Genomic DNA, 23,273 nt, shown 5'->3' on the forward strand with positions numbered 1-23,273 from the left:
TAACGGCCTCTAACATCCGCTAACCATGTTAAACGCTAAAATAAAATTCTAACATTTATTCCAAAAAATATTGGCGTATACCAAAAATCGATAAAAGACCAAACCATCCCTTGTTCTCCATTTGGAATTAGAAGAGCAATGCATGCAGTGTTTTGGATGGTACTCTCCTTAACTAAAGAACTGCTGCATCCACTAACACAAGCAGTAAGAAATTTATACCAAAGAACACCCAACCACAATCAACTCACATTTTAATATATATCCTTTGAATAAATATAATATTTTATAAAGTGAACACAGATGCAACTTACAGTGGTGCAGTCAAAGTAATCCAACAATTGAATTTTAACTAAAAACAATATTTAAAAAATGACATAGATATACATGCAGTACAGATTTAAGAAGTATAATCCCTTTCACCAAAAAATAAGTACAATCCCTTTCACCAGAAAAGGAAGTACGACCCCAGTTAACAGTTTGATTACACACCCAACTAGATATCTTAAAGATTTTCCATGGGTGTGAAGGCGATAGTTTTGGGTTTGACAACCCAATACCCGATAAAAACAGAAACACATAATGAGATTACTGATAGCAAAAGGGCAAAAACACTAGCAGCACTGACTGAACTACTTTGTTTCACCCTTGTTAGCATAGAGATTTTCATAGATATATCCAAGGGAACCCAGTCACAGCTAACAGAATAGTGTCCAGAGCCATGCCATGATTTTCCATCAACAGGATACCAGAATGCAACTGACATCTTACTTGATCCGCCAATTGTGAATTGAGCATCCTGCACAAATCAAGTAATACTGACTTTAGACTACTTAAAAGTCTATATTTCTCTTGAAGTCATATAAAGAGGCCCCTTACAAGATGATTCTTTGAGTCAAACTCCCCCATTAATGAACTCTTATTTATTTATTTAAAAGAAAGAATATACAAGGTCAATATTTTACTTGCAATATGTGTGTATGGGCCCAATCTTGAGAAGACTCCCTCAAATTTGAAATTTGTAGCATTTCCAGCCACCATGCAATTTAAACAATGATCAGAACTATCACCTTCTACATCCAAATGCAACAATCACCTGTACAAAGATCAGCCAAATCCAAAACCGTTGGATTTTCCAAACATGCAAACAGATGCAGTTCAGTAGACAAAACTGGAATGAGAATGGACGTAATCAAGTCGCTAAACAGTTTTCGATTAGGCTGATTTTTGCAGGAATGATTCTTGCAAACAATGAACAGTTCCGATGATTGCATGCTGGAAATTGAAGGGTCCACCAAGTTCAAATTTTTGAGGGACCTTCTCCAGAAAGGCTCAACACACTGATAAGCATGTGATATGGTATCAAAGGTCAATTATAGGATGAGCAGGGTGTAGCACAAACCAGTAATCAATCCAAAAAGACTGCCAGGACTTAAATGGTGAAAAGAGAAAGTACATTCAGTGGATGAGTCCACAGCCATGAGGCCCAAAACAAAAAAGTAGCCAGTGACCAAAAACAAGACCGCAGCCTCACTGAACAACAACTAACATATTCATCATAATAAGAAACAAAACAGCCCATAAACCAAACAAATAGCGCACTTGATCCCAAAGCTCATCCACTCCGACCCCCTCGTAAACCTCAAAATTTTTCTGTTTCGCTCCATCCATAAAACCCAAAACACTGCCAACAACAAACAGCCCCAAAGGATTTTGTCTTTCCCTTTCTTCCAAAGCCATGAAGCGAGTGCTCAACAGCTCATTGCAACCTTTTGGAAAAAACCAAACAAATGTCAATCTCCCTAAACACCTTACATCACAACTTCAAAGAAAGACGGCAGTGGAGTAAGACATGGTTTGAATTTTTTCTTTGCAAAAATGCACCAGTTAGGAGAAAAACAGCGCCTCCTTTGGAAAAGATCACAAGTGTTAAGTTGTTAACCCTCCCAATAGCCACCAACCATACCAGAAATTTCACTTTAGGACGGCCAACGATTTCCAAAATATGAGAGAGAGAGAGGAGAGAAATGAGGAAGGTTATCCCTGTTACATAAAAAGAAACAATAACATTTGCAAGAATCATCCCTAAACTATCAAGATTGGTTGCTGCACAAGAGCCAAAGATATACTATTCCAACTTGTTTTGTCCTCCATCGATGAATAGAAGCGGGCTTCTTCCAAATTCCTTAAAGAACAACCAGCTAAGCCACTTCAAGTCGTCAAGATTTCTCTTAAAGCTGAAATTCCAATTGTAAGGATACAAGAAGACATCGACGAATCTTGAGATACTCTCTTGTTGCTTGCTAGGGAGAGGATAAAATCTAGGACATAACACTCGCAACGGATCTTCCTTTACCCAATTATTCTCCCAAAACTAACTTACAGCATTACCCACAACAAACTTACAGCATGGTAAAAAAGAGGAGAAGCCAGAGAGATATCTTTCCAAAGGCTGGTAAGTTTGTTGACATTGACTAAATATATAAACAACAGGCATGCGTCAAATTTGCAGAGTTTGTGCAAGTAAAAAAGCAAGGTCCCAAATGATTTACAACATGTTCATCACATGATTAAAGCAATCTTGTCTAAGGGAAATATTTTTCAATTGGCAACCAGGCTAGATAGTGTTGGTCATAATCATCTTGGTTCAATAAGAAACCACAACAGTCCAATCTGCAAGAAACTTGCACAACAGACAATACAAAATACACAAAACTAGGGGGGAAACAGTCATCTTTGAAATCCCATTAAAAATAAATAAAAAATCAAATTTGGTAGCTCAAAATTTGGAGGCTGACCTGTTGGAGGCGATCCATAGTTCTCAAAGGCCTAGAGAATTCAAAATAGTATGTACCCTTTTGACCATCTGATGCATAGGGACTATCTTCTTCCACAAAACCTTTCATAGTAACAATAAAAGATGTAAAATTGAGGGGAAAACACAGCTTTTGGGGGACAGAGAGATGAGCATATATTTTTATAATGCACGCTCAAGTCATAAATACAGGGCCTTTACAATGGTGACCCTGAACATAAGCCAATAAATTTAAGCCAAAAAAGAGCTTATCTGAAGTTGACACAGGTTATCCAACTATATCTCAAGGTTGGAAAATAATATATGAACGCCAGAATAACAAAACCATATCTATATGATTGATAATTACATCCCTATCATCGATAGCTACCTGAGTGAACATTCAAGCTACTGTGCCACCAAGCGCCTTTCCAATCATTTTTTGCACTAGAATCATTTGCTGACAATGGAAACAGATAACCTTAATTCAAACCCTGAAAATTATGAACAAAAAAAAACGCAAAATATACATTGAAGGATTTTTTTTCCTTTTTCTGAGTGAGGTCTAAAACAGTACTATTTGCAGTTGGTAAGTTTTCCAAAGGAGATAAGATGGGCAATGTTATTAAATTATATCATGTGCAGTTAGGAGCTTCTGTAACGGAAATAAAGTATAACTGAAATCATAGAGTACATAAGACAATAGTTAGCTAGATGAACCAGAGATATTGTTGAAAATGAGCATTATCAAAAGGGAAAACACTTTTTAACATAGAACTATCTTGAAGGATCATGAAATTTGACATTGGAGTATTACAGAATAAATTTAATGTTGCCTTTATGAATTGCAATCTCTTTGTAGTCACTATCTTCAGTGCTTGTTGTACTTCATTTATATTTTCTTATATTGTAAAGCTAGTGCCTTTTTCTAATATACAGACATGCCTTATTCTGCCATTCATAGAAAAGTACCAGTAGGAGAAATAGCCTTAGGAATACCTGAAGAGCTAATTCCATCTAGGTATCTACAGTGTGGGTTCCAACCATAAAGATCATTCAAATGACCAAACCTGCTAAAAAGAAATAGTAAGCAAAGACAATAAAATGACAGCATAGAAATTAAATCAGAGTCCATTTGGCAAACATGTGGATCATTAGTATAAAACTCAATATGGGATTGCACTGCTGCACCTGTCACCTCCATTTCCATCCCTGTTGTCCACTGGGTTACCACCATAGAGACGTCCAGGAATTGCATTTCCAATAGAGAAATGCATAATGTCAACTTCATGGGATTTGCAAGTCTTGTTTGTGCAAGAGTCAACTCCTTCCTTACAGCCGCCCATCTAGCAATACAAAATCCCTTTTGGTTTGAAGCTCCCAGTATATGAAGGAAAAGCCAACATAAAACAAAATATTTTGTACAAGTTTATAGAAAAATGAAAAGAACAAATCCATAGTTCTATAGGCCAGTGAAGAAACTTACATTATGATAAGTTGCAGCTTCACCAATTTGAAACATGAGGGCAACAGATGGGCATTTGGTATTCTCACTACGTAAGAAAATCAAACAAGAGGTAAAATGAAATATAATTAAAAAAAAAATTCAACAAAAAGTAGTAAGGTAACCGTACAGATGTCGTAGAATAATGATACCACTGACGAGCTAATGAAACAAAAAGTGTAGCAAAACATCCCTAAAGGACAGTATCTAATCGCAATTCAGTTTCCACTAAACGTAATAAGTAGAACAAAATCAAAATTAGTTAGTTCAACCGAAAAACATACCCTTTTGAGTAAGCGTAATCCCCATCAACTTGAACCATAAAGAAGACATCACGGCCATCATGCAAAGCCTGTATGAAACCAACGTACACTAACTAGGTCAAAATACAACCAAAAAGAGAAACAAGAAAACAAAGTCCAAGGTTTGGTTTAAATCTAAGAGTACCTTGACGGTCATCTTTCCACCTGTGTATTCAGTTTCAGCATCTGGGTCAAGAGCAGGGAGAAGAGAGAACTCGGACCCATCCGTGTCCTTCCAATCGTCGGCGTGACCATCGAGGGTGATAAGGCCGGGCCCGAACTGGGCCTGGATTCGGATGTCTGAGTCGGACTCGCAGCTCCATTCACCCGACTCTTCGTGCGAGTTGACCCGTTGTAGCAGAGGCACACAAAATACTAACAGCAGTAGCCATGGTCGAAGCATTGTAGCGGACAATCAACTCTGGGGCTTCAGTTTGATTCTTCTGCATCCCGTGAAGATTAGTATTCGAGCTTGACTGATAATACGATTTTTCTAATGACGACTTTATTTTTGGATCTGATTTTGTTTTCGCATCCGAGTCAGTTGCGGTCAAGCTCCTAAAAAACAAAAACAAAAACAAATATATATATATATATATATATATATATTCAAGAGTCAGTTCTTTTTTCGACAAAGTATAATCAACCGTCAGTTGCGGTCATCTAACATAATTAGAGATCAAGAAATAAAAAATTTTGATATATTTTAATTATAAAACAATTTCTTGGAGAATATGAGGTTTTTTTTTTTAAAAGGAAAAGAAAACTTACAACACAAAGCCTCTAACTACACTAAAATTAAATTGGTCTAAATTAAAAGCCGAGCAGGCCAAAAGAGGAAGTTTGTCTCGCCATATAATCGCATCTGGAGATTGATGACCAAGGGAGGCAATAGCGTCAGCCACAAAATTTGTTTCACGAGGAATATGAGAGAAAGAGATTTCCTCAAACATACTAGAAATGTCTTGGATGTCACGAACAAGAGAACGAATTTTCCAAGGAGGGTCACTAATCTTGTTAACACAGTCGATCACCAGCTTTGAATCACCCTCTACTAGAATGTTAGAGCAGTTGAGATGCAGCGCATGGAGGAGACCATCTTTGAGCGTGCTACACTCCGCCACAAGAACAGTAGTAGAGCCGATCTTCAAGAATTCTATTTACGATTTGAATTCATCAAACAAACAAAAAATTAGGAAGTGGGTATTAATCAATCTCTCAGACAATTGCCTCATTTTGTCCTCATGATTTAGTGAATGAATGGATCGGACTAGTCATCTGTTTTCATCATCATAGAGAAAACCCAATACTTACTTCACAATTCAAAACAAATCAAACACAAACAAGAAAGAAAAATTGAAACTTTCAGAGATTTGAATGCTCCTGCAGCCATCATAATGAAAACCCACAATAGTTATATAAATGAAGACAATTTCCAGGGCGGCGGCGGCGGCACCGGAGGAAGAGCTCGGCAGCACAGAGAAGAGTGAAGGTGGCGCAGAGGAAAGAGATCTTGGGTTTTAACAACAAGGGGCCTTTACCCTTACCTAGATCAGCAAACTCAGTTTCTCTCAGAAATCGAAGCCAAAAATCAACCAAGAATTTCTGCTTTGCTGCTTGAGGAAGAGAGAGAGAGAGAGAGAGAAGTGGTGACAGAGAAAACGCTCGTTCGCTTTGAAGATGTGGGAGACACAACGATCTCTCGAGCTGGGAAGATATGTTTTGACGGCAGAGGAGGCTGGAAAGAGAGAATGGAGACGCTAAGCAACCATATCCGGCTCACAATGTAATTGTTAGAAAAGAATGAGTACAGAATAAGTCATTTGGTAAATTTCATTAAAAATACACTATTCACTCCGTGTTTTCCATAGAAGGAAAATCCAAAAGCTAGTACTTGGTTGCTTCTCACTTTCAGCTGCCGGGAGAAGCTATTTGGACCAAAAGCAACTTCTACAGAATTTACCAAACACCATACCATTATCCCAAAAGCAGAAGCACCCCCAAAAACAGCTCCAAAATCAATCCCAAACTGGGCCAAGTGCCATTGGACTTAGCTTCTAGTGGCAACATTGTGAGAAAACTGATAAAATTAATACATATTCATAGTTGAGGCTCTTCTTATTATCTCGAAAAGTTTTTTTAATCCTTATTGTAATTTATAAGAATTAAATATTGTTTAGTCCTTGAGCTTTTGGCCAAAAAACACTTCAGTCCCTAGCCTTCTAATTTCACACGTTTAGTCCCTGTACTTCAAAATTTTGAACCAATAGGTCATTTCGGTTAACCATCCGTTAAAAGTTGTCGTTAACTGGTTGATATGGCGTTTCCATCCATGCCAACTCAACTTCTGGCATCCAAGTCACTGGTAAAATGTCCAAAGTAACCCTTGCTTCATTATCCCCCAGCTGCAGCTTAAATTCACTCCAAATTCATTCATATATTCCCTCAAAATGACCTACTCCAAATTTTGAAGAAATCTGAAAATTAAACATAGTTTGCCACAATATCACAAAAAGAATCCTTAAAAAAAAAAAAAAAATCTGCAGCAAGCCAATGAACAAGCTCTAATTTACAAAAAACAAAAACTAGAGCATTACACTCTGATAAACTGTTCTATAAGCAAGTACTTTAGCTCTAATCATCTTATCAAAAGATTATAACTAGCAACCAAGTGGCACAACACAAGGTTGCACAAAAAAAGGATGTCTAAACTTCATTTGCTTGGCAGCCTAACACTTGATCAATTTGCAGACCTATTTTCCCTCTCCCTTATCAGAATTTTCTCTAATCCTTTGGGATGATCTTGTTGGTTTTGCAACTTGCTTGGTTGATGCCCTAGTGGTGGTTAAGGTAGCTTGAACATGCCTTGAGGTAGTTGGGGCAGATGTGGCTTGTCTAGGCCTCCCTCTTGTTGGGGCAAACTTGTTTTCTGCTAAGCTTGCTGCCTTCTGTGCATCCCACTTTTTTCTGGACACACATGAACAAGTTAGAGTCAATTTAAGTTGAAAATGACACTTTTGAGTCAAATAGAGAGTAAAAATAGCAGGCAACATACCCTTTGATACTCAGCTCTTTCCTTCACTTTCTGCCTCAACTCATTGGCAGTCATGAGACCCTTTTTACCTCTCTTAGACTGCAGCAAACAATAGCCAAATGAAATAGCAGCTTATCACATAATTAACTTATCAACTATGCAATTGAAACTACAAAAAAGTGCACTTAATATGTTGTATACCTGATTTCCAGAACCTTGACCAACTTCATTAATTTCCTTCCTCTTCTTAGAAACAGCTGAAGTCGTCTTCTCTTTTGGAGGCAAATGCCTCTGACAAGTTTTGACATTATGTCCTACTTGGTTGCAGTTGCCACACTTGAGTGACCTTTGCACCCTTCCAATATTACCAATACTATTTTGAAGCTTTTCATAAGCATCCTTGATTCTCTTAGTCTTTGGCCTACCCAGTTGCCTTGAGTATTAAGGAGGTAAGATTGTTGGTTCTTCACTTCTTGACCACATATCCATGCTATTAACAGGCATGATCAAGTTTGAGTAGATAGTCATATATGTGCTCTTAAGGTAGCAATCTGCCACAAAATCATCAACATCCTCCCTCTTTCCAAATATTGCAGAAATGGCCTGCTTGCATGGGATTCCAGTCAAATCCCACCTCCGCCAGCTGCATGTCCTTGCAGCAAGGTCAACAACATTCTTGGAACCCTCAATGTTCTCCACTATTGCTTGGTCCCCACCATTGAATGTTGAAATGCAATCTTCAACAACCTTTACCTTATTCTTCTCAATCACGTTTCTGGCCTTTGGGCAGATATTTCCATGATCTGTTGCCATCTTGTCTTTCCTAATTTGAATCCTCCTTATTAACTTCATCCTTATCTCTTCAAACATAGTGATAGGAGGCTTACCCCTTCCCTCTACAATAAGGGCATAAAAGCTCTCACACATGTTGTTAATGAGGATGTCACAATTGTTGCTTGTTCTAAAATATGCCTTGGACCAATGTTTGGGTGGCCTCTCGGGTGCTGCAAATAACAAAAAAAACTCCATAAGTAAATATCAGCAACAGTCCATAAACTTCAAACAGAAACTTAAATGGAGACTAAGTACATGTCAACCAATTATAAGCATCAACATCAAGGGCCTTCATCTCCTCCATTTCATTGAGAAAGTAAGGCAAGGTTGTTGACTTTGCTGTTTTCCACATCTGGTCCTTCATAACCTTTCCCGGAAACAGCATAGTGAAGTTTGTCCATAAATGTCTTGCACAAAATCTGATTTGTGCATATGGGACAACATCCTCAAAGGCAAGTTTCAACCCTTTCTGTTTATCACTAATAAAAGTCCAGCCTGCACCATCATTCTCAATACTCAGATCCTTCACCAACAGCTCAAGAAACCAAGTCCAGCTATCCTTTGTCTCCAACTCCACCATTGCATATGCCACAACCCAAGAAGTGTTGTTGGCATCAATCCCCACAGCTATTAGAAGCTGACCCCTAAAGTAACTCTTAAGATGTGCTCCATCCAGCCCAATCACTGCTTTACACCCAGCTCTGAACCCATTCTTTAAGGCTCCTAGGCAAATGTACATTCTTTTGAAAATGGGTAGCTTCTTTTTGTTGTTGAAGTCACACTTTATGTCGGTGGATGTTGCTGGATCAACCCTCTGCAACTCCATCCCATAATCCCTCAACCTAGCATATTGCTCTCTAATGGATCCCTCAACCTCCAATAGGGCAGTTCTTTTAGCTCTATAAGCCATTGACCTTGAAACCCTAGCTCTAATGCTAGCTGACATGGTCTTAGCTAGAGAATCTGCAAAAACAAACAAATTCATTAAGTTTCAAAACACATCTGAATTAATGGCATAAGCAGTTAGAAACAAATTAGAACACTTAGACCTGGAGTTATCTCTTGGTTAAGAGCAATCTGGTCCTTGAACCTTGCAGTGAGGTACCTCATCCTTACCATACTATTGTTAAACTTCCTTGTGTACTTGTGTTCAAGTACATACTCCTTCACTTAATAGTACTTTCATATTACATCTTGGAGGCAAACAAAAAAAATAAAGGCAATTATCCTCCTTGCATACCACCCTTAACCTTGTCTTATCATTCTTGATATAGACATATTCCCATCCACCCTGAATTGCCATCTCCCTTAAGGCATCCCTCAATACCTTCACATAAGCAAACTTCATTCCCAAGCAAAACTTGAGTTTTTTCATATCAGTAATAGGGTTGAATTCAATCCCCACATCCTCTAATTCTCCATCAGAATTAATGGCATATTGCAGCCTTTCATCACCTGAACCATCCTCCCTAAACATATCCTCATCATCAGAAAAGTGCCCCACTTCCTACTCTACATTTGACTCTTGACCCTTTGATCCCACCCTTGCAGTTTTGCCTTTTGAAGCTGCCTCCATCACTGCTTCTTCTAGCCAATCATCATCATCAGTTCCATAGTGTTCATAATCCTCATCATCAAATTGAGGATCATAATCCTCTTCCTCACTACCCTCTTCACAAAATCCCTCATCAGCCTCACCACCACCAAAGGACTGTAGATAGTCCATCACATCTATATCATGTAGACCAGAACCCTTACACTCTACACCATTTGTCCCCCGCACCACACTTGACCCTTGCACACCACTTGTTGAACCAATACCACTGCTGCCTTGTCCTATACTTGACTGCCCCCAACCACTTGATGCTTGCTAATCACCTTTTGAATTTTTTTTTTCCCACTAGAGTGGTACTCTATAAGCTTATGTTTTTCCTTCTCTTTTGGATCCAAACCTCCAGCTTGGCTTGCTTGAGTTGGTACATGGTTCTCCAAATCTCTAATCACAACTCCTTTGCTTGGCTGTGTTATAGGCTCATGTGGTAGCTCTGTTATAACAACACTTGACTTCTTTCTTGGAGAGTCATGAAGCTCTTCTATAACAACACCGCTCTTACCACCTTCACTAAAGAACAAATCTTCATACATGAAAACATCATCATCTGAATCCCCAAACACTTCATGAAGCTCTACATGGTCCAAGTACAATATGATAAGCCTCCAAGTAGGAATTGCACTACACATAAATACCACATCCTGATAGGTTTCCACTTCATAAGTGAATCTTTCTCATCACCTATTCTATACCAATAGTCGATTCTTTGCGATGCATAAGCCAGATTAAGTTGCATCACCATGTTATTTACCTCCACCAATGACATCCTATCTTTCCCTACATTATCATAGTAGTCATTCTTCCCTCCAACATAGGACTCCCTCTGTAAGCAGCCTCCATAGTACACTTTGACGGTGAAATAATCGGGGTGGGTTGCATAAGGATTATAAAAATATTAGTACCTAACTCTTGAAGCAAGAAAACACAAATAAACTTGCAAATTAACTACCTAGCCACTTTGCATGCAAGAACCAAAACAGAATTGTACAAATATATGCCTCCATAAAGAGGTAAAAGATAAACAGACCAACTTTCAAACATTGTTTAAGACCAGTAGTGCCATTCTTCCCACATGGGAGACAAAGACAAAAAATACATTATTTACTGCCTCTAATGGACCACTTTCAGCACTTTCAGTACCATAATAAAAGCAAAAGCAGAAAACTCATCCACAACTTGGACAATATTAAAAGCCATACCCAGCCTTCTCAACAAACACTCGAGTTATTTGAAGCTCTTAAATACAACACACACTGAACTTGAAGCAAGCAAGTGCACAAAATCTGCAAACCCAAAATAGTTTGAAAATCCCTAAACTAGAAAACCAGAAACTCATAACACCCAATTTCGATTTCCAAACCCTAGAACTCGAAATTTCCATTCCAACACAAAACCCTTTACCAAAACATCGGAAACAACACAAAACCTACCCTAAAAACAACCCACAAACCACCCATAAAGAAACCCCCAATTTTTGTTGAAAACCCTAAAACTCGAAACCATCCAAAATAGTTCGTCTATACGTTCAATTCATCATCATGTGGTTCAAAACAGAAATCTAACTCACTATATTCAGGGATGTCCTCTTTCTCAGCGTCTTCAGCTCTCGGAACCCGAACAGTTAAAAAATAATTATTTTTAAATCTATCCAGCTATCTCGAGAGAAGGGCAATGGTAATATTGGAACTAGTTAGTTGTAGGGTAGCAACAATTAGTGGCAGATTCTTTCAAAGTTTTAAGGCTAGTTAGGTATTGTTGTGACTTAAAAAAAAAAAAAAAAAAACTGTTGTTGCTGTGTTGTGAGAATAATCAGCTGTAAATTAAAAAAGCTTCGTGTTTGGTAAACAATACTTTTAAAAGTGATATCAGTATACAGGAAAATTTTATAATATGTTAACGTATGACAAGCATACAATTGTCTTAAAGTGGTAAAATGAGTCATCAAAATAGTAATATTAGTCCTCAAAGTGGTAATATGAGTCCTTAAAATGGTAAAATTTCTTAGTTACGACATTAGTCCTTTAGTGGTAAAATGAGTCATTAAAGTGATAAAATGAGTCCTCAAAGTGGTAAAAATAGTTGATGTATGAGAAACATTAACATACCATAGCCTTACCCACATAGGAAACAAATTCAAAGCATGTTTAATTTAATAGAAAGCATCTTCTAAAGATAACCGTTGGATTGCTTCTAAAATCTGCTGCCAGTGACCTATAATTTTCAATTAAATTTTCTTTTTATTTAGTTACCAAACATAATAAAATCTAAAATTTTAGACAAAAATTGATTTTTTTAAAACGAAGCAATCCCAAACAGGTCGTAGAGATATCTCGCACCACAATTTCATGCTAAACGGTGTCTCTAATTTCTTTTCTTCTTTTTTTAGAATTATATATACTATGTTGCTCCCATGTTTTTTTTTTTATAGTCAACTACGCCGATTGTCAATTATAGCCAATATTCGATAATATTTTTCATTTACTTTCCTTACTGGCTATTGGCAGCAAGAGTGTCTATTTGTTGGCCAATGTCATATGAACTAACTGTCAATTCCGTACATACACTACTAATGTGACATGAGCTCGACATTAGGGCTGGCATTTTTAGCCGAGTTCAAGCTGAGCCAAGGAAGTCGATAACCGACATTTTCGATAGCCGAACTATTGGTACGGTAGTACCGAATCGAGAGAGAGTTGACGGTACGGTATTGGTTTTGATTTTTAGAAAAATATGGTATACCGTACCGAACCGTATATAATATATATTATTTATTTATTATATATATTGATCATCTGAACCGTTGATTATTAATAGTTTTATTGCATATTAAATTATAACCGTTGGATTAAACTAAAACTTTCCAAACCCTAAGGGTGGAATTCAGAAACATCATTCAGTCTCTCACTCCCTCGAAGCCTCGAACTGAGCCGTTTGGAATCTCTCTCAGACTCAAACCCTCTCCACCTCTCGTTGACTCGATCTCTCCTTCGAAGCCCAAACTATCCAAGAATCAAACACGGAAAGTGTTAATCTGTTCATTCAAATCATGTCTACGGCCGGTGAGTCTTCCCTTTTGGTTACTTTTTGTTTTAATTTTAGTTAGAAGCTCTTGGATTCATTCAATTCATGTTCTAAGTTGAGTGATTTCTAATGTTTTTGCTATTTTGCATATTGCTTGCTGATGTTGAATCTCAAGTGGAATCGATCTATGTTGCAGTGTTACCATTAATCTCAAGTGAAATCGAATCAGTCTCTTTCAAGTGGATATTTTATCTGTGAGTTCTAAATCCATTACTTTATTTTTTTTGTCGGAATCGATCTCTACAGGGTCTCTCAATTATGTGATGTTCTAGGTTTTCAGGTTTTGGTGATTAACTAATTCTGGGCTTTGTTTTTTGTTAGGGTCTTTGCTTTTGGATATCAGGTCCTGATTGGCATTGCTCTTCATTATTATAGAGGTGAGGTGAGGTTCGATTGGCAGTCTTCTCTTGAGTGTTATTAGATTTTTGGTTCATTGCTGAGCTTCATTGATACCAAATTTCATGTGTTTGGCAGATTGTAGATTGCCGATTTTTGGTTCAACTGCTACTGTCTATTTGTTGTTTTGTTTAATTCCCTTGTTTCTTCATATGAACTTTCAGTTTAGTTATTCAGATTATTGTACATTTGTATGAACTTTCAGTGAAGTGATTTTATGAACTATGAATTGAAATTTCTGAATTTGTATGAAGTATGAACAATTAAGTGATGAAATGAAGCAATGAAGTTGATGTATCATGAATGAGCACTACTACAAAAAGTTAATCACACAACACTAATCACACAACGGAACACAAATCATCTGTTGTGTGTTGAAGTCAGTTTAATCATACAACGGTGCTGGTTGAATTCTGTTGTGTGAATGCCAACAAAGTGATAACTTTTTTATAGGAACTACATTGCACAACGGAAATTAAGCATGGTCCGTCGTCTGAGCCTTAAAAATTTAGCGGCAGATTTCCCTCCACATATCGTCTTGGTTGGCTCTTGAAACATTGACATTTGGGCTACTTGGTACAACGGGTTTCACTATTTCCGTTGTGTGATTGAAAAACTAAGCACCAAAGTTGAGGAAGCTTGCTTGAATGTTTTCGCCTAGATAGGCCTAGTGCAAGCTGTTGTGATTGTACAACAGATTTTAAGATTTTCTGTTGTGTGAACTTAGAACTGAAAGGCAAAATTTTGAGCCAAAATCTTATAGGCGCCATATTTCCCTCCATAATTTCACATTTTGATTTTTAGTGCTGCACTCACACGACGAACTGCTGAGACTTGTGTTGTGTGAATGACATAAGAAATTTTAGCTTTGCTTTAATTGCCATACCGTGTCCAAAAGAAGAAGGAAAAAAAAACATAGCCCTCCGCTCTCGACGCTCGACACTCAGCTAGAAACCCATCTCTGCTCTCTATCGACCGTAAACCTAGAAACCCATCTCTTACAAACCCATCTCGATCTCAGGCCGTACTACCTTCCCCTTCCTCACCTTCACCCTCTTCTCCCTCCCTGTGACCGTCCTCACAGCTTGAACCTCCTCCGGGTTGTGGTTTTTCTCCCCTTCCCTTCCGCCTCCAGCTCGATCTCTCTCTCCCCGGCAGCTCGCTTCCGTAAGTCTTTCTCGCATTCTGGCTAATGGATTCTGATTTTGCTGTGAAGTTAATTTCTTCATTTTGGGTGAGAATCTAATTCAGATTGTTGTGGCCCAGCTTAATTTTACCCCAGAGCTGTCAGATCTACTTGTTCTCAAATGCTCTGGTCTTCCCCCGAGAGTCCATGGATATCTGGTAAGGCCTTCTCATGTAATTTTGTTGAATGCAGATGAGAATGAGCTTGAAAAAGATGAACTTTTTATTGTAATCTTGAATTTTGTTTCTGGGCTTTTATATGTAAAATACTGATGAGATTGACCTTGAAAACGATGCAACTTATTGTTCTAATCTTGAATTCTGTTTCTGGGTTTTTGTGTGTAGAACGCTGAAGAGAATGAATACGAAGAAGGTGTAGTGCCAGAGATGAAATTTGTGTTGACCAAGGAAGACGTAACAGAGACTGGAGCACCAGCTACTCTGTTGGTTTTCAATAATGAAGTTGGCTTTTCCAGGGAGAACATGGATTCCATTTGCGGCATATTCCATTCTACAAAGATGGAAAAGAGACAGCAGAGGTTAATTGAAGAGAATGGTAATTTCTTGTTAGACTTTGGAATGTTGATAACTTTATGTATCTATGAGCTCGAGCTTTGTCATTTGATCAATCTGTGTTTCTTGTGGTTGAGTAATGTTTCCTACAGGCACTTTTATAATTTCTGGTTTAGACGTTTTCGATGTTCTTTTATGCATCCTTCAGTTCTTGACTAAATAAGTTCTGTAGAAGATGACTCTTTCTTGACTAAATAAATTCCTTTTTTGGAGAAATGTTTTATTCCTTTGTACATGTAACTAGTATTTTTACTGTCTTGATAGGTAATGGTAATCCCGAATTTTGGTCAGAGATCCATAACAACATACATGATGTTATCTCATCTCATTCATATTTGAATTGAATATCAGTGTACAGATTCCGCATCGGATGTACCTCTTATTTGTTATTCATTGTTAGCATAAACCTTGAATTTGAATGTCAATTTTTTGCCCCCATCCCCACTGTTTTCAGGTACCGGCCTCTACAACATTGCTATTTCTGGTCTCAATGATGCCTTGTGGGAAAGAATTCATTGCCTGGTAAGCTTTAGTTCTTTAATATTGATTGTATTAGCTAGTGTATTTAACTGTACGAGATTTAACTGTACACTAGTATATAATGCATGTCTTCATGCTTTTTGCGTCTGTTACAAAGTATTAGCACACTAAATCTACAGTTTTTGTGGTTTACATGATTATGAGTATGAGACAGTGTCTTAAAATGGAAATTAGAGCATTAGAGTTAACAATTGTTTGGTATTTTTGGAGTAAAGTGGATAACAACACATGAGTTAACAATTTCCTGCTCCAATTCTGCCTTCTCAGTTCACTCAAGAGAGTAGATAAAGATGCTCTGCCTCCACGAGCTTGAGAAGCTGATAAAGACGAGGGCTTCATTATTCGTTTCCAGGTTTTCAAGCTGACTTTCTTTTTTTTAATTAATTTGATTTGGATGCATGTGAACACTAATAAGATTGAATTGAAATGAATGATTAACAGATTTGGTTTGGATGTTATGGAATTTGATCAAGTATCAATATTTTTTATTTTGTTAACATATCAAGGGAATTGGAGTAATATAGTGTATGAACATGTTTTATATTTTCAACTTGATGTCTGTAGTCTCAGATGTTCTATTGCAAATTGAATATGACTTAATATAATATTGATTATCAGGTTAGCATAGACATGGATTTGAAATATTTAAATTATGGTGCTTCTGTGGCAGGTTGAAACTGAATTTGAAGAACAATGGGCAGATGTTAGGTGGAAGAATGGTTAAATATGATTCAAGACATTGAACATGTTCAAGATCAGCAGACTGTTATTGATCTTTGCTATTTGAGCACAGTGGAAGAACCGGTGGATTTGGTTCCTGCAAAACTAAAGGAGGTAGTGATGATAAGAGAAGCATCAAGATAAGTAAGTTAATAGCTACTTATAAAAGCTCAAATTCAGTAAGTGATGAGATAATTGAATCAAATTTGTTGATTAAAGCTCATGTTTGAAGCACGGAAATTGCAAAACCGTCTATGAGGTTAAATTGTAATCTCTTCAAGTTTTTCTTTAATTGATTCCTTTCTGTAATTGTAGATAGAGAGATTGTTCATTCTATGTATGTAGTCTGTTGTAGTAATTACAAAGGAACCACCTTACTTGCAAGTAACAATGTGTTGCAGTTTTGTTAAACTGGTGTCTACAACTATTCCCCTTAATCTTTTTGTCTCAAATTTTCTTCTGGTAATTCAATTGTCAGGTCATGGAGCAAGCCACTGATGCAGAGAAAGCAACGGCTGTGTCTGAGTTTCGTGATTTCAAGTGCAGGAACAACTTATTCTTTCATCATATCTGTTATGATTAGAAAATCTGCTTGCGGCATCGCGCGGGTTCTCATGCTAGTATAAAGTAAAAGCTAAGTTAAGTGGCTTCTGCTTTTTTTCGTTCTAAAACATGCACCTATTTTGTCAATAGATGTGCTCGTAGTAGTAATTAAACCGTATATAACTAGAAGTGCTGCTTACTGTTTTCTTTGATGATATGGCTTCCATTATCTGTAACTAGGAACTAATCAGAACCTAGCTATTGGTAATTGAGTACAGGAGCTGGTCATTGGATCCTCTGTTTTAGTAAAAATAATTCTTGCACTTGACTTTCTTAAAAAGTAATGACTACTATTCCCTGAAAAAAAAATTCAGAAATTGACTATTATCTTGTTGAATTCCAATGAAAGTGTTCCTGCATAATGGTTGATATTTTACCACAACTAAATTGCACCCAGATATTTATTCTTTGAAAGAACATAAATTATTCCATTCACAGAATCGTACATCACCAATGGTTCTAACTAGAACAAGCAGGTGAAGAAGAATTTTTCTTATGGAATCCAAACTATTCCAACTAAGAATAGTGATGTGATGGAACTACTGAGAGTGATATGATTGCTGCAATATGTTTGTTCTCATTGTTTGCTTCTTTGTTTGTTGTTTTTGTTTTGGTGTGGACAGTGCTTCTGCATAAGCTGTCATTGATAATCCTGACAATTGAACGGTTGATTCGCATTGCCCTGTTTGCCAAGACAAATTTGAGCTGGGATCTGAAGCAAGGCAAATGCCATGTAAGCATGTATATCACTCAGATTGTATTGTACCATGGCTAGTCCAGCACAACTCATGCCCTGTTTGCCGCCAAGAACTGCATCCACAAGGATCTGGAAGTGGTCATAGCTCAAACATTAGAAGTGGTGGTTTTGGTAGTAATCCGCCAAGAAACAGATTGAGCGTTTATATTCCTAGAAGCTCAGTAATCCGCTCTGATTTGTTTTGTTTTTTTGTTTATACTGATTCGATGGGTCTAGTCAGCAGCTAGAAATAGGTAGGGATGCTTTTGATTCATGTGTAGGTAGCAGCTAGGAATGCTTTCTTTTTTGGTATATTATCTAGTAACTTGAATGTTTGGATGTTTGAAAAATGCTACTTGAATGATATGGATTAGTGTGGTTTTATATGGTAATATGGAGCATTATTTTTGGAAAGAGATTCCAAGTATGAATTACATAATGAACAAACAACAGCTCCAAATAATGTTGTGAGAACCAAGCTCAAACAACAAACCTTACATTGCTCACACAATGGTTGATACAAAGAATTTGTTGTGTGAACTAACAACCAACAACAAAGAAAACAAATTCTGTTCTCTGAGATTAACATCACACAACAGAAATCAAATAATCTCTGTTGTCTGAGTAATCAACAGACAAGGGAGATAATTTTACTTCAGTTGTGTGTTACTTACCTCAGACAACAAACATTAAGTTATATCCGTTGTCTGTTATTAGTCTCAGACAACAAAGAATGAGTTATATCCGTTGTGTGTTATGAATCTCAGACAACAAAGAATGAGTTATATCTGTTGTGTGTTATGAATCTCAGACAACGGCAAATTTCATTTTCTGTTGTCTGATTGTGCCGCGGCATCCCCGCGCATGCCATGCCAGGCACATGCCTGCGCAGAATTCACACAACAGAAACTAGTATATTGAAACACAACACTCACTTAGACCACGGTGAGTTTGGTCATCAGACAACAGAAATTCACCGTCGTCTGATGACCTTTTTGTAGTAGTGGAGAGTTATATACTTATTTTTCTGATTTTTTTTCATTTACTTATTGGCCTGGGCTTTTTAAAATTATAGATGGGTCACATTGGAGTTTTGGCCCAATCATAAACTCGGTTGGAGGCCCAACCAACCGATACCAACCAAGTCTCTGGGTATACCGATAAGTTGGTATACCGACTTCGGTGGTCGGTAGTGGTTTGGCATTTTATGTACCAAACTAGATCGGTACGGTACATGGTTTTGGGCCTGCGGCTCTGGTACCGAACCGAGTCCAGCCCTACTCGACATGACATATGATCATATTGTCATTCTGGAGTTTCACTCTCAGGTCACTAAACATACATATCTCATCATAACACACAATGTTTGATCTCAATTTTCTTTCAATTTTGATAATCAAACAATAGGCTAAATACTGGTTACTATCATGTGGTTTAGGTCCAAAATCAATTCAGTCCCTAGACCTCTAATTTTATCAAAAACACCCCAGCAATTTCAATTTTGATTTAATAGGTCCAATCTGTTAGTCTTTCGATAATTGAGTCATTTAATTTGTTGACGTGGCTCATATATGGCCTATGCTTTATGATGTGGTGTTGAGGTGACATGCATAGTCAATTTAGGAGTAGGTCTCACTATTAGAAATCTATCAAATAAAAAGTTTTTCATCAAATAATCCAACTATAAGTTGAACCCATAGCAGAATATTAATGAATTAGACCTATTAGATCAAAATTGAAAGTACATGGGTGTTTTTGATGAAATTAGAAGTCCAGGGATTGAATTGATTTTGGACCTAAACCATATGGTAGTAACCAGTGTTTAGCCCTCAAACAATTTATGCATATCAAATATCGAGGCATTAACCATGGTATCTACAAATATTTGTAGGCAACACAATAATATATAAGCATATACACACATATAAAACCACTAACAAGACAAAGACAAACCCTGTCTGGATATGGAATTCTCGTCCTCTCTTAGGTTCATTCCCAATTTTCAATCCTTCATTCAATTCCGAATGCACACGCTCGAGTCCTTTATCAAAAACTAAATCCGATAAGTAATTGATATATGATTCACTTTAAAAAAGTCACTAATTTACATTTAGTCGACAATTAAGGAAAACCATTTCCAAATAATCTGTTTTATGTAGTGAAAGCTCATACGGGATGTGGTGATCATACTTATCATCTATCCACTATTTATAGTTTAGGTTAACTTATTTGACCCTTTTACTTGGCATTTATATCTTAAGCAAATGAATAGCAATTACTATTCCCAAATGATTTTGTTTTCTATGGTTATTCCGGGATACAATAAAACTTGAGTATTTTTTTTTTTTTGAATAAAGGGCGGTGCGACTTCCCTCAAGTCTTAATTAATGAAACTGTCGAATACAAGGGTGGGGGGGGACATTGAGCCAAAATTCCTGGTTACAATACGCAACTAGAGAACATCTTGAAATACTATCATGAGTCCCTACTAAACAATTGTATTCAACTAAGCACCAACTAGCAAAGAGCGCTCTACTAGCTACTCTATTTGCTTTGACACAAGTCACACAGCGTGACACAACGGAAAGATAACTCGATCTGCAACTCGATTATAGCATAGCATAATTTCTATACGCACAGCTTTCTCATCATGTTGCCATTGGAAAATACATCTAGTGAAACTAAGTTTCATCCTGTCACTAGGAGGCAGCGACCATTTGACTACGCAAGGAACTCGCAGCCTACCTAGAGCAGACACGTTACTGCCACTAAGAGGATGCGACCATTTGCTAATGCAAGGAACTCACCACCTACCTAGAGAGACAAGGCACATAGAGTGCACAAACAAGCATCAAGCTCGACTAGCCCTACATGCACTACTACAGTAGGGAATTATTTTCAACACACGCTGCAAATAACTAAAACTCCGAAGACAACAATAACAAATAAAAACAAAGAAAAGCCCAAGCAGCATGGCCTTGACACAAAGGCCCGGACCAACCAATGGCATGACCCAGACACAAAAGTCCGGCCCAACCACTGCTCACCACAAACAACCAGTGCCTAAAACTTGAGTATTTTAGTTGTAATTTGATTCGTCAACCTTACTAATTTAACTTAATCATAAAAAGTCTACCATTCTCATTATCAAATTCTTATCAACAATTGTAATTACTCAATCTCCTTAACAATATTCAACATATTGTTTCACTAGTCAAAATCGGTCGATACTTATTTCCCAATTTCCTTAAGCATATGACCAAACCACCGATTCCATTCTTATTTTACATTTCAACATTGATAACAAATTTATCATTTTAATTCACAAAACCACTTCTCTCTACACATTCAACTAAACCATACTTGTCTCATTGTCATACCAAGTTTTCAACGATAACTCAAGGAACCAATGACTACTTAAGCAATATAAATCCAATTTCACTTCATGTAATCCATAAAACCACAACTTCAATGAATCTAAACAGTTCATGGCAAAACATATCCAAAATGTCTAGACCCTTACCATTCTTCTTTTCCAAACTAGGAGTCAATTCATCGCTCCACCAACATTCATTTTAACACCTAACATGCGCAACAAAATTAATAATCCAACTCTTAACCAAATTCATATCCAAAACAGAGTTTGTGATCCTTACCATGCATCGATAGAAAACATGGCGTCCAGCGGCTGTTCAGTGCCACCGCCACCACCAAAAGAAAGAGCACATGCGAATAACGACGACTCAAACCCAAACCTAACACTGCCATGAATTGCCTTCAGCACGCAACTCCCAAAGCTCACGATGCCATTGTTCACTAGCTCTTTCTGATTTCCTGTTTCCACCTCACCACACTACCACCATTGCATGATCTAGCAATCATCGCTCATTGATGCCAAACAACCAGAGATGATGGCTCTGAGTTTCTCCAACCTCCGACCTGCTGCCTGAATCGCATGAGACCGTCTCTAATTTTAGAACTAGTACCTCACGATCCATCAACCTTCAAAATCTAGAAGTCTAGAATCCCCTGAAGCAAAACCCTCACTACACGTGTTGTCGTGCGCCTATGGGACTTTTTAGATCCGCTACTCACGACCACAGGGATTTCCAAGCTGCCTCTATTAGGTCATTGTCATGTTCCCTCTTTGGTTGAAGCTTCTAGTTTGATGTGGAATGTTAGTAAGATATGTCCAAGTATATCATCACATTTCTAATATTAATTCATTGAAATTGCCTCTTTCCAATGCGGTGAATATTATAGTTTATTGACAAAATAAAAAACATGGTAAAATATACAACCATAGATGATTTTTAGTAGCTACTATAGATAAGAAATCATCAATGATCATCAATTTTTGATTCCACACATTCATATATGCATGCTTTAGCTATAATAAGGTTTATTGATATTGAGTACCCATGCCTCTTTTAGGACATGTATTGTCTCTCCAAGGTAAATTGAATGTAGATATTTATATAACCTCATGAAGAACGTTATAGGGCTTGTATGATCTTCCTTTATAGAGAGTTTAAAACTCATTGTGAGTATATTCCAAACAAATTCACGCTGTTATATTAGTCTTTTCTCTGATTTGACCATACGCAAAATGCGTATAGATTGAATTTAAAATATCTATTGATTGGTGGTGAGTCCAAACAAATAGGTCAAAAGTACATAATTCATAATTATCACATTTTCAATTTCTCAAATTTTTTTGAGAATTTCTCAAAAGTAAAATGAGACATGGTGGATAAATATCTCATAGCACTTCATCTCGTTATTCATAAACGATATTTCTCCCTTTAATAGTGTAAAGATTATCTCATTATGAGCAAGGTTGCAATACTATGCATGTCATCAAATTTTGTAAATAATTATATGCAACTTGGTAGATAAAAAAAGAAAATAAAACTCAACCGGTCATGCCACAATAATGTGGATTTGGCTAAATGAAATTTGTGGTTCATGATTAATATAGTGGTTATAGTTGTGTAATATAATTAAAATATGATGAAAATTATCTACACCATATGCAAAAGAATGTCATATCGGTAACATGATATATAATTATATGCTATGCTAGAGATATCCATCAAGATCTGTAGCTTTTAAGATGATTGTTACCTTAGCTTTGAGAAATATCAATCATGAAAAATGGCAATTGCAATGGATCATGTCCATAGTTGCAATATATGCAAAAATAAATATCTGTGCCAATATTTATGATCATGAATATCGATAGGTAAAATTCAAGCCTTCATTTGTTATTGAAATATGTATGACAAGATATTGAGAGATCCAATAATTTATGAACGTAAGGTTCATAATATAGTTTAATTGGAATCAATATTAATATAGC

General features: G+C 37.0%; 1 protein-coding gene, 1 long non-coding RNA gene and 1 other non-coding gene across 4 annotated transcripts; 1 reads left to right on the forward strand and 2 right to left on the reverse strand.

Moving 5' to 3' along the window:
- Positions 1-264: 264 nt before the first annotated feature.
- LOC112173879 lies at positions 265-5,158 on the reverse strand. Of its 2 annotated transcripts, none has more exons than XM_024311562.2 (8): positions 4,743-5,158; positions 4,580-4,647; positions 4,278-4,344; positions 3,983-4,137; positions 3,791-3,864; positions 3,183-3,251; positions 2,796-2,896; positions 265-796 (listed from the first exon to the last, which is right to left on the reverse strand). In XM_024311562.2, the coding sequence occupies exons 1-8, from the start codon at positions 4,998-5,000 to the stop codon at positions 503-505; spliced, it is 1,086 nt and encodes a 361-aa protein (XP_024167330.1). In that variant the 5' UTR covers positions 5,001-5,158; the 3' UTR covers positions 265-502. The 2 variants fall into 2 exon arrangements, with proteins under 2 accessions (XP_024167330.1, XP_024167331.1); XM_024311563.2 differs by having other exon boundaries at positions 3,791-3,861; positions 4,743-5,156.
- Positions 5,159-5,810: 652 nt separating this feature from the next.
- LOC112174948 lies at positions 5,811-5,896 on the reverse strand. The gene has a single exon (XR_002926258.1). It is a non-coding gene; the product is annotated as a small nucleolar RNA SNOR75 (small nucleolar RNA).
- A 10,274-nt stretch (positions 5,897-16,170) lies between these two features.
- On the forward strand, positions 16,171-17,183 carry LOC121050117. The gene is made up of 3 exons (XR_005802001.1): positions 16,171-16,204; positions 16,523-16,686; positions 17,051-17,183. It is a non-coding gene; the product is annotated as an uncharacterized LOC121050117 (long non-coding RNA).
- The last annotated feature ends 6,090 nt before the right edge of the window (positions 17,184-23,273 follow it).

Source organism: Rosa chinensis, chromosome 6, assembly GCF_002994745.2.
Source record: "Rosa chinensis cultivar Old Blush chromosome 6, RchiOBHm-V2, whole genome shotgun sequence".
Taxonomy (NCBI): domain Eukaryota; kingdom Viridiplantae; phylum Streptophyta; class Magnoliopsida; order Rosales; family Rosaceae; genus Rosa; species Rosa chinensis.

Excerpts from the sequence above, each read along its gene's own strand:
- LOC112173879 (XM_024311562.2), bottom strand. The coding sequence starts at position 5,000 with ATGCTTCGACCATGGCTACTGCTGTTAGTATTTTGTGTGCCTCTGCTA. Across the intron at positions 4,138-4,277 it reads AAGCTGCAACTTATCATAAT|ATGGGCGGCTGTAAGGAAGG; the intron begins GTAAGTTTCTTC and ends TTGTATTGCTAG. Across the intron at positions 3,252-3,790 it reads AGATGGAATTAGCTCTTCAG|CAAATGATTCTAGTGCAAAA; the intron begins GTATTCCTAAGG and ends TTCCATTGTCAG.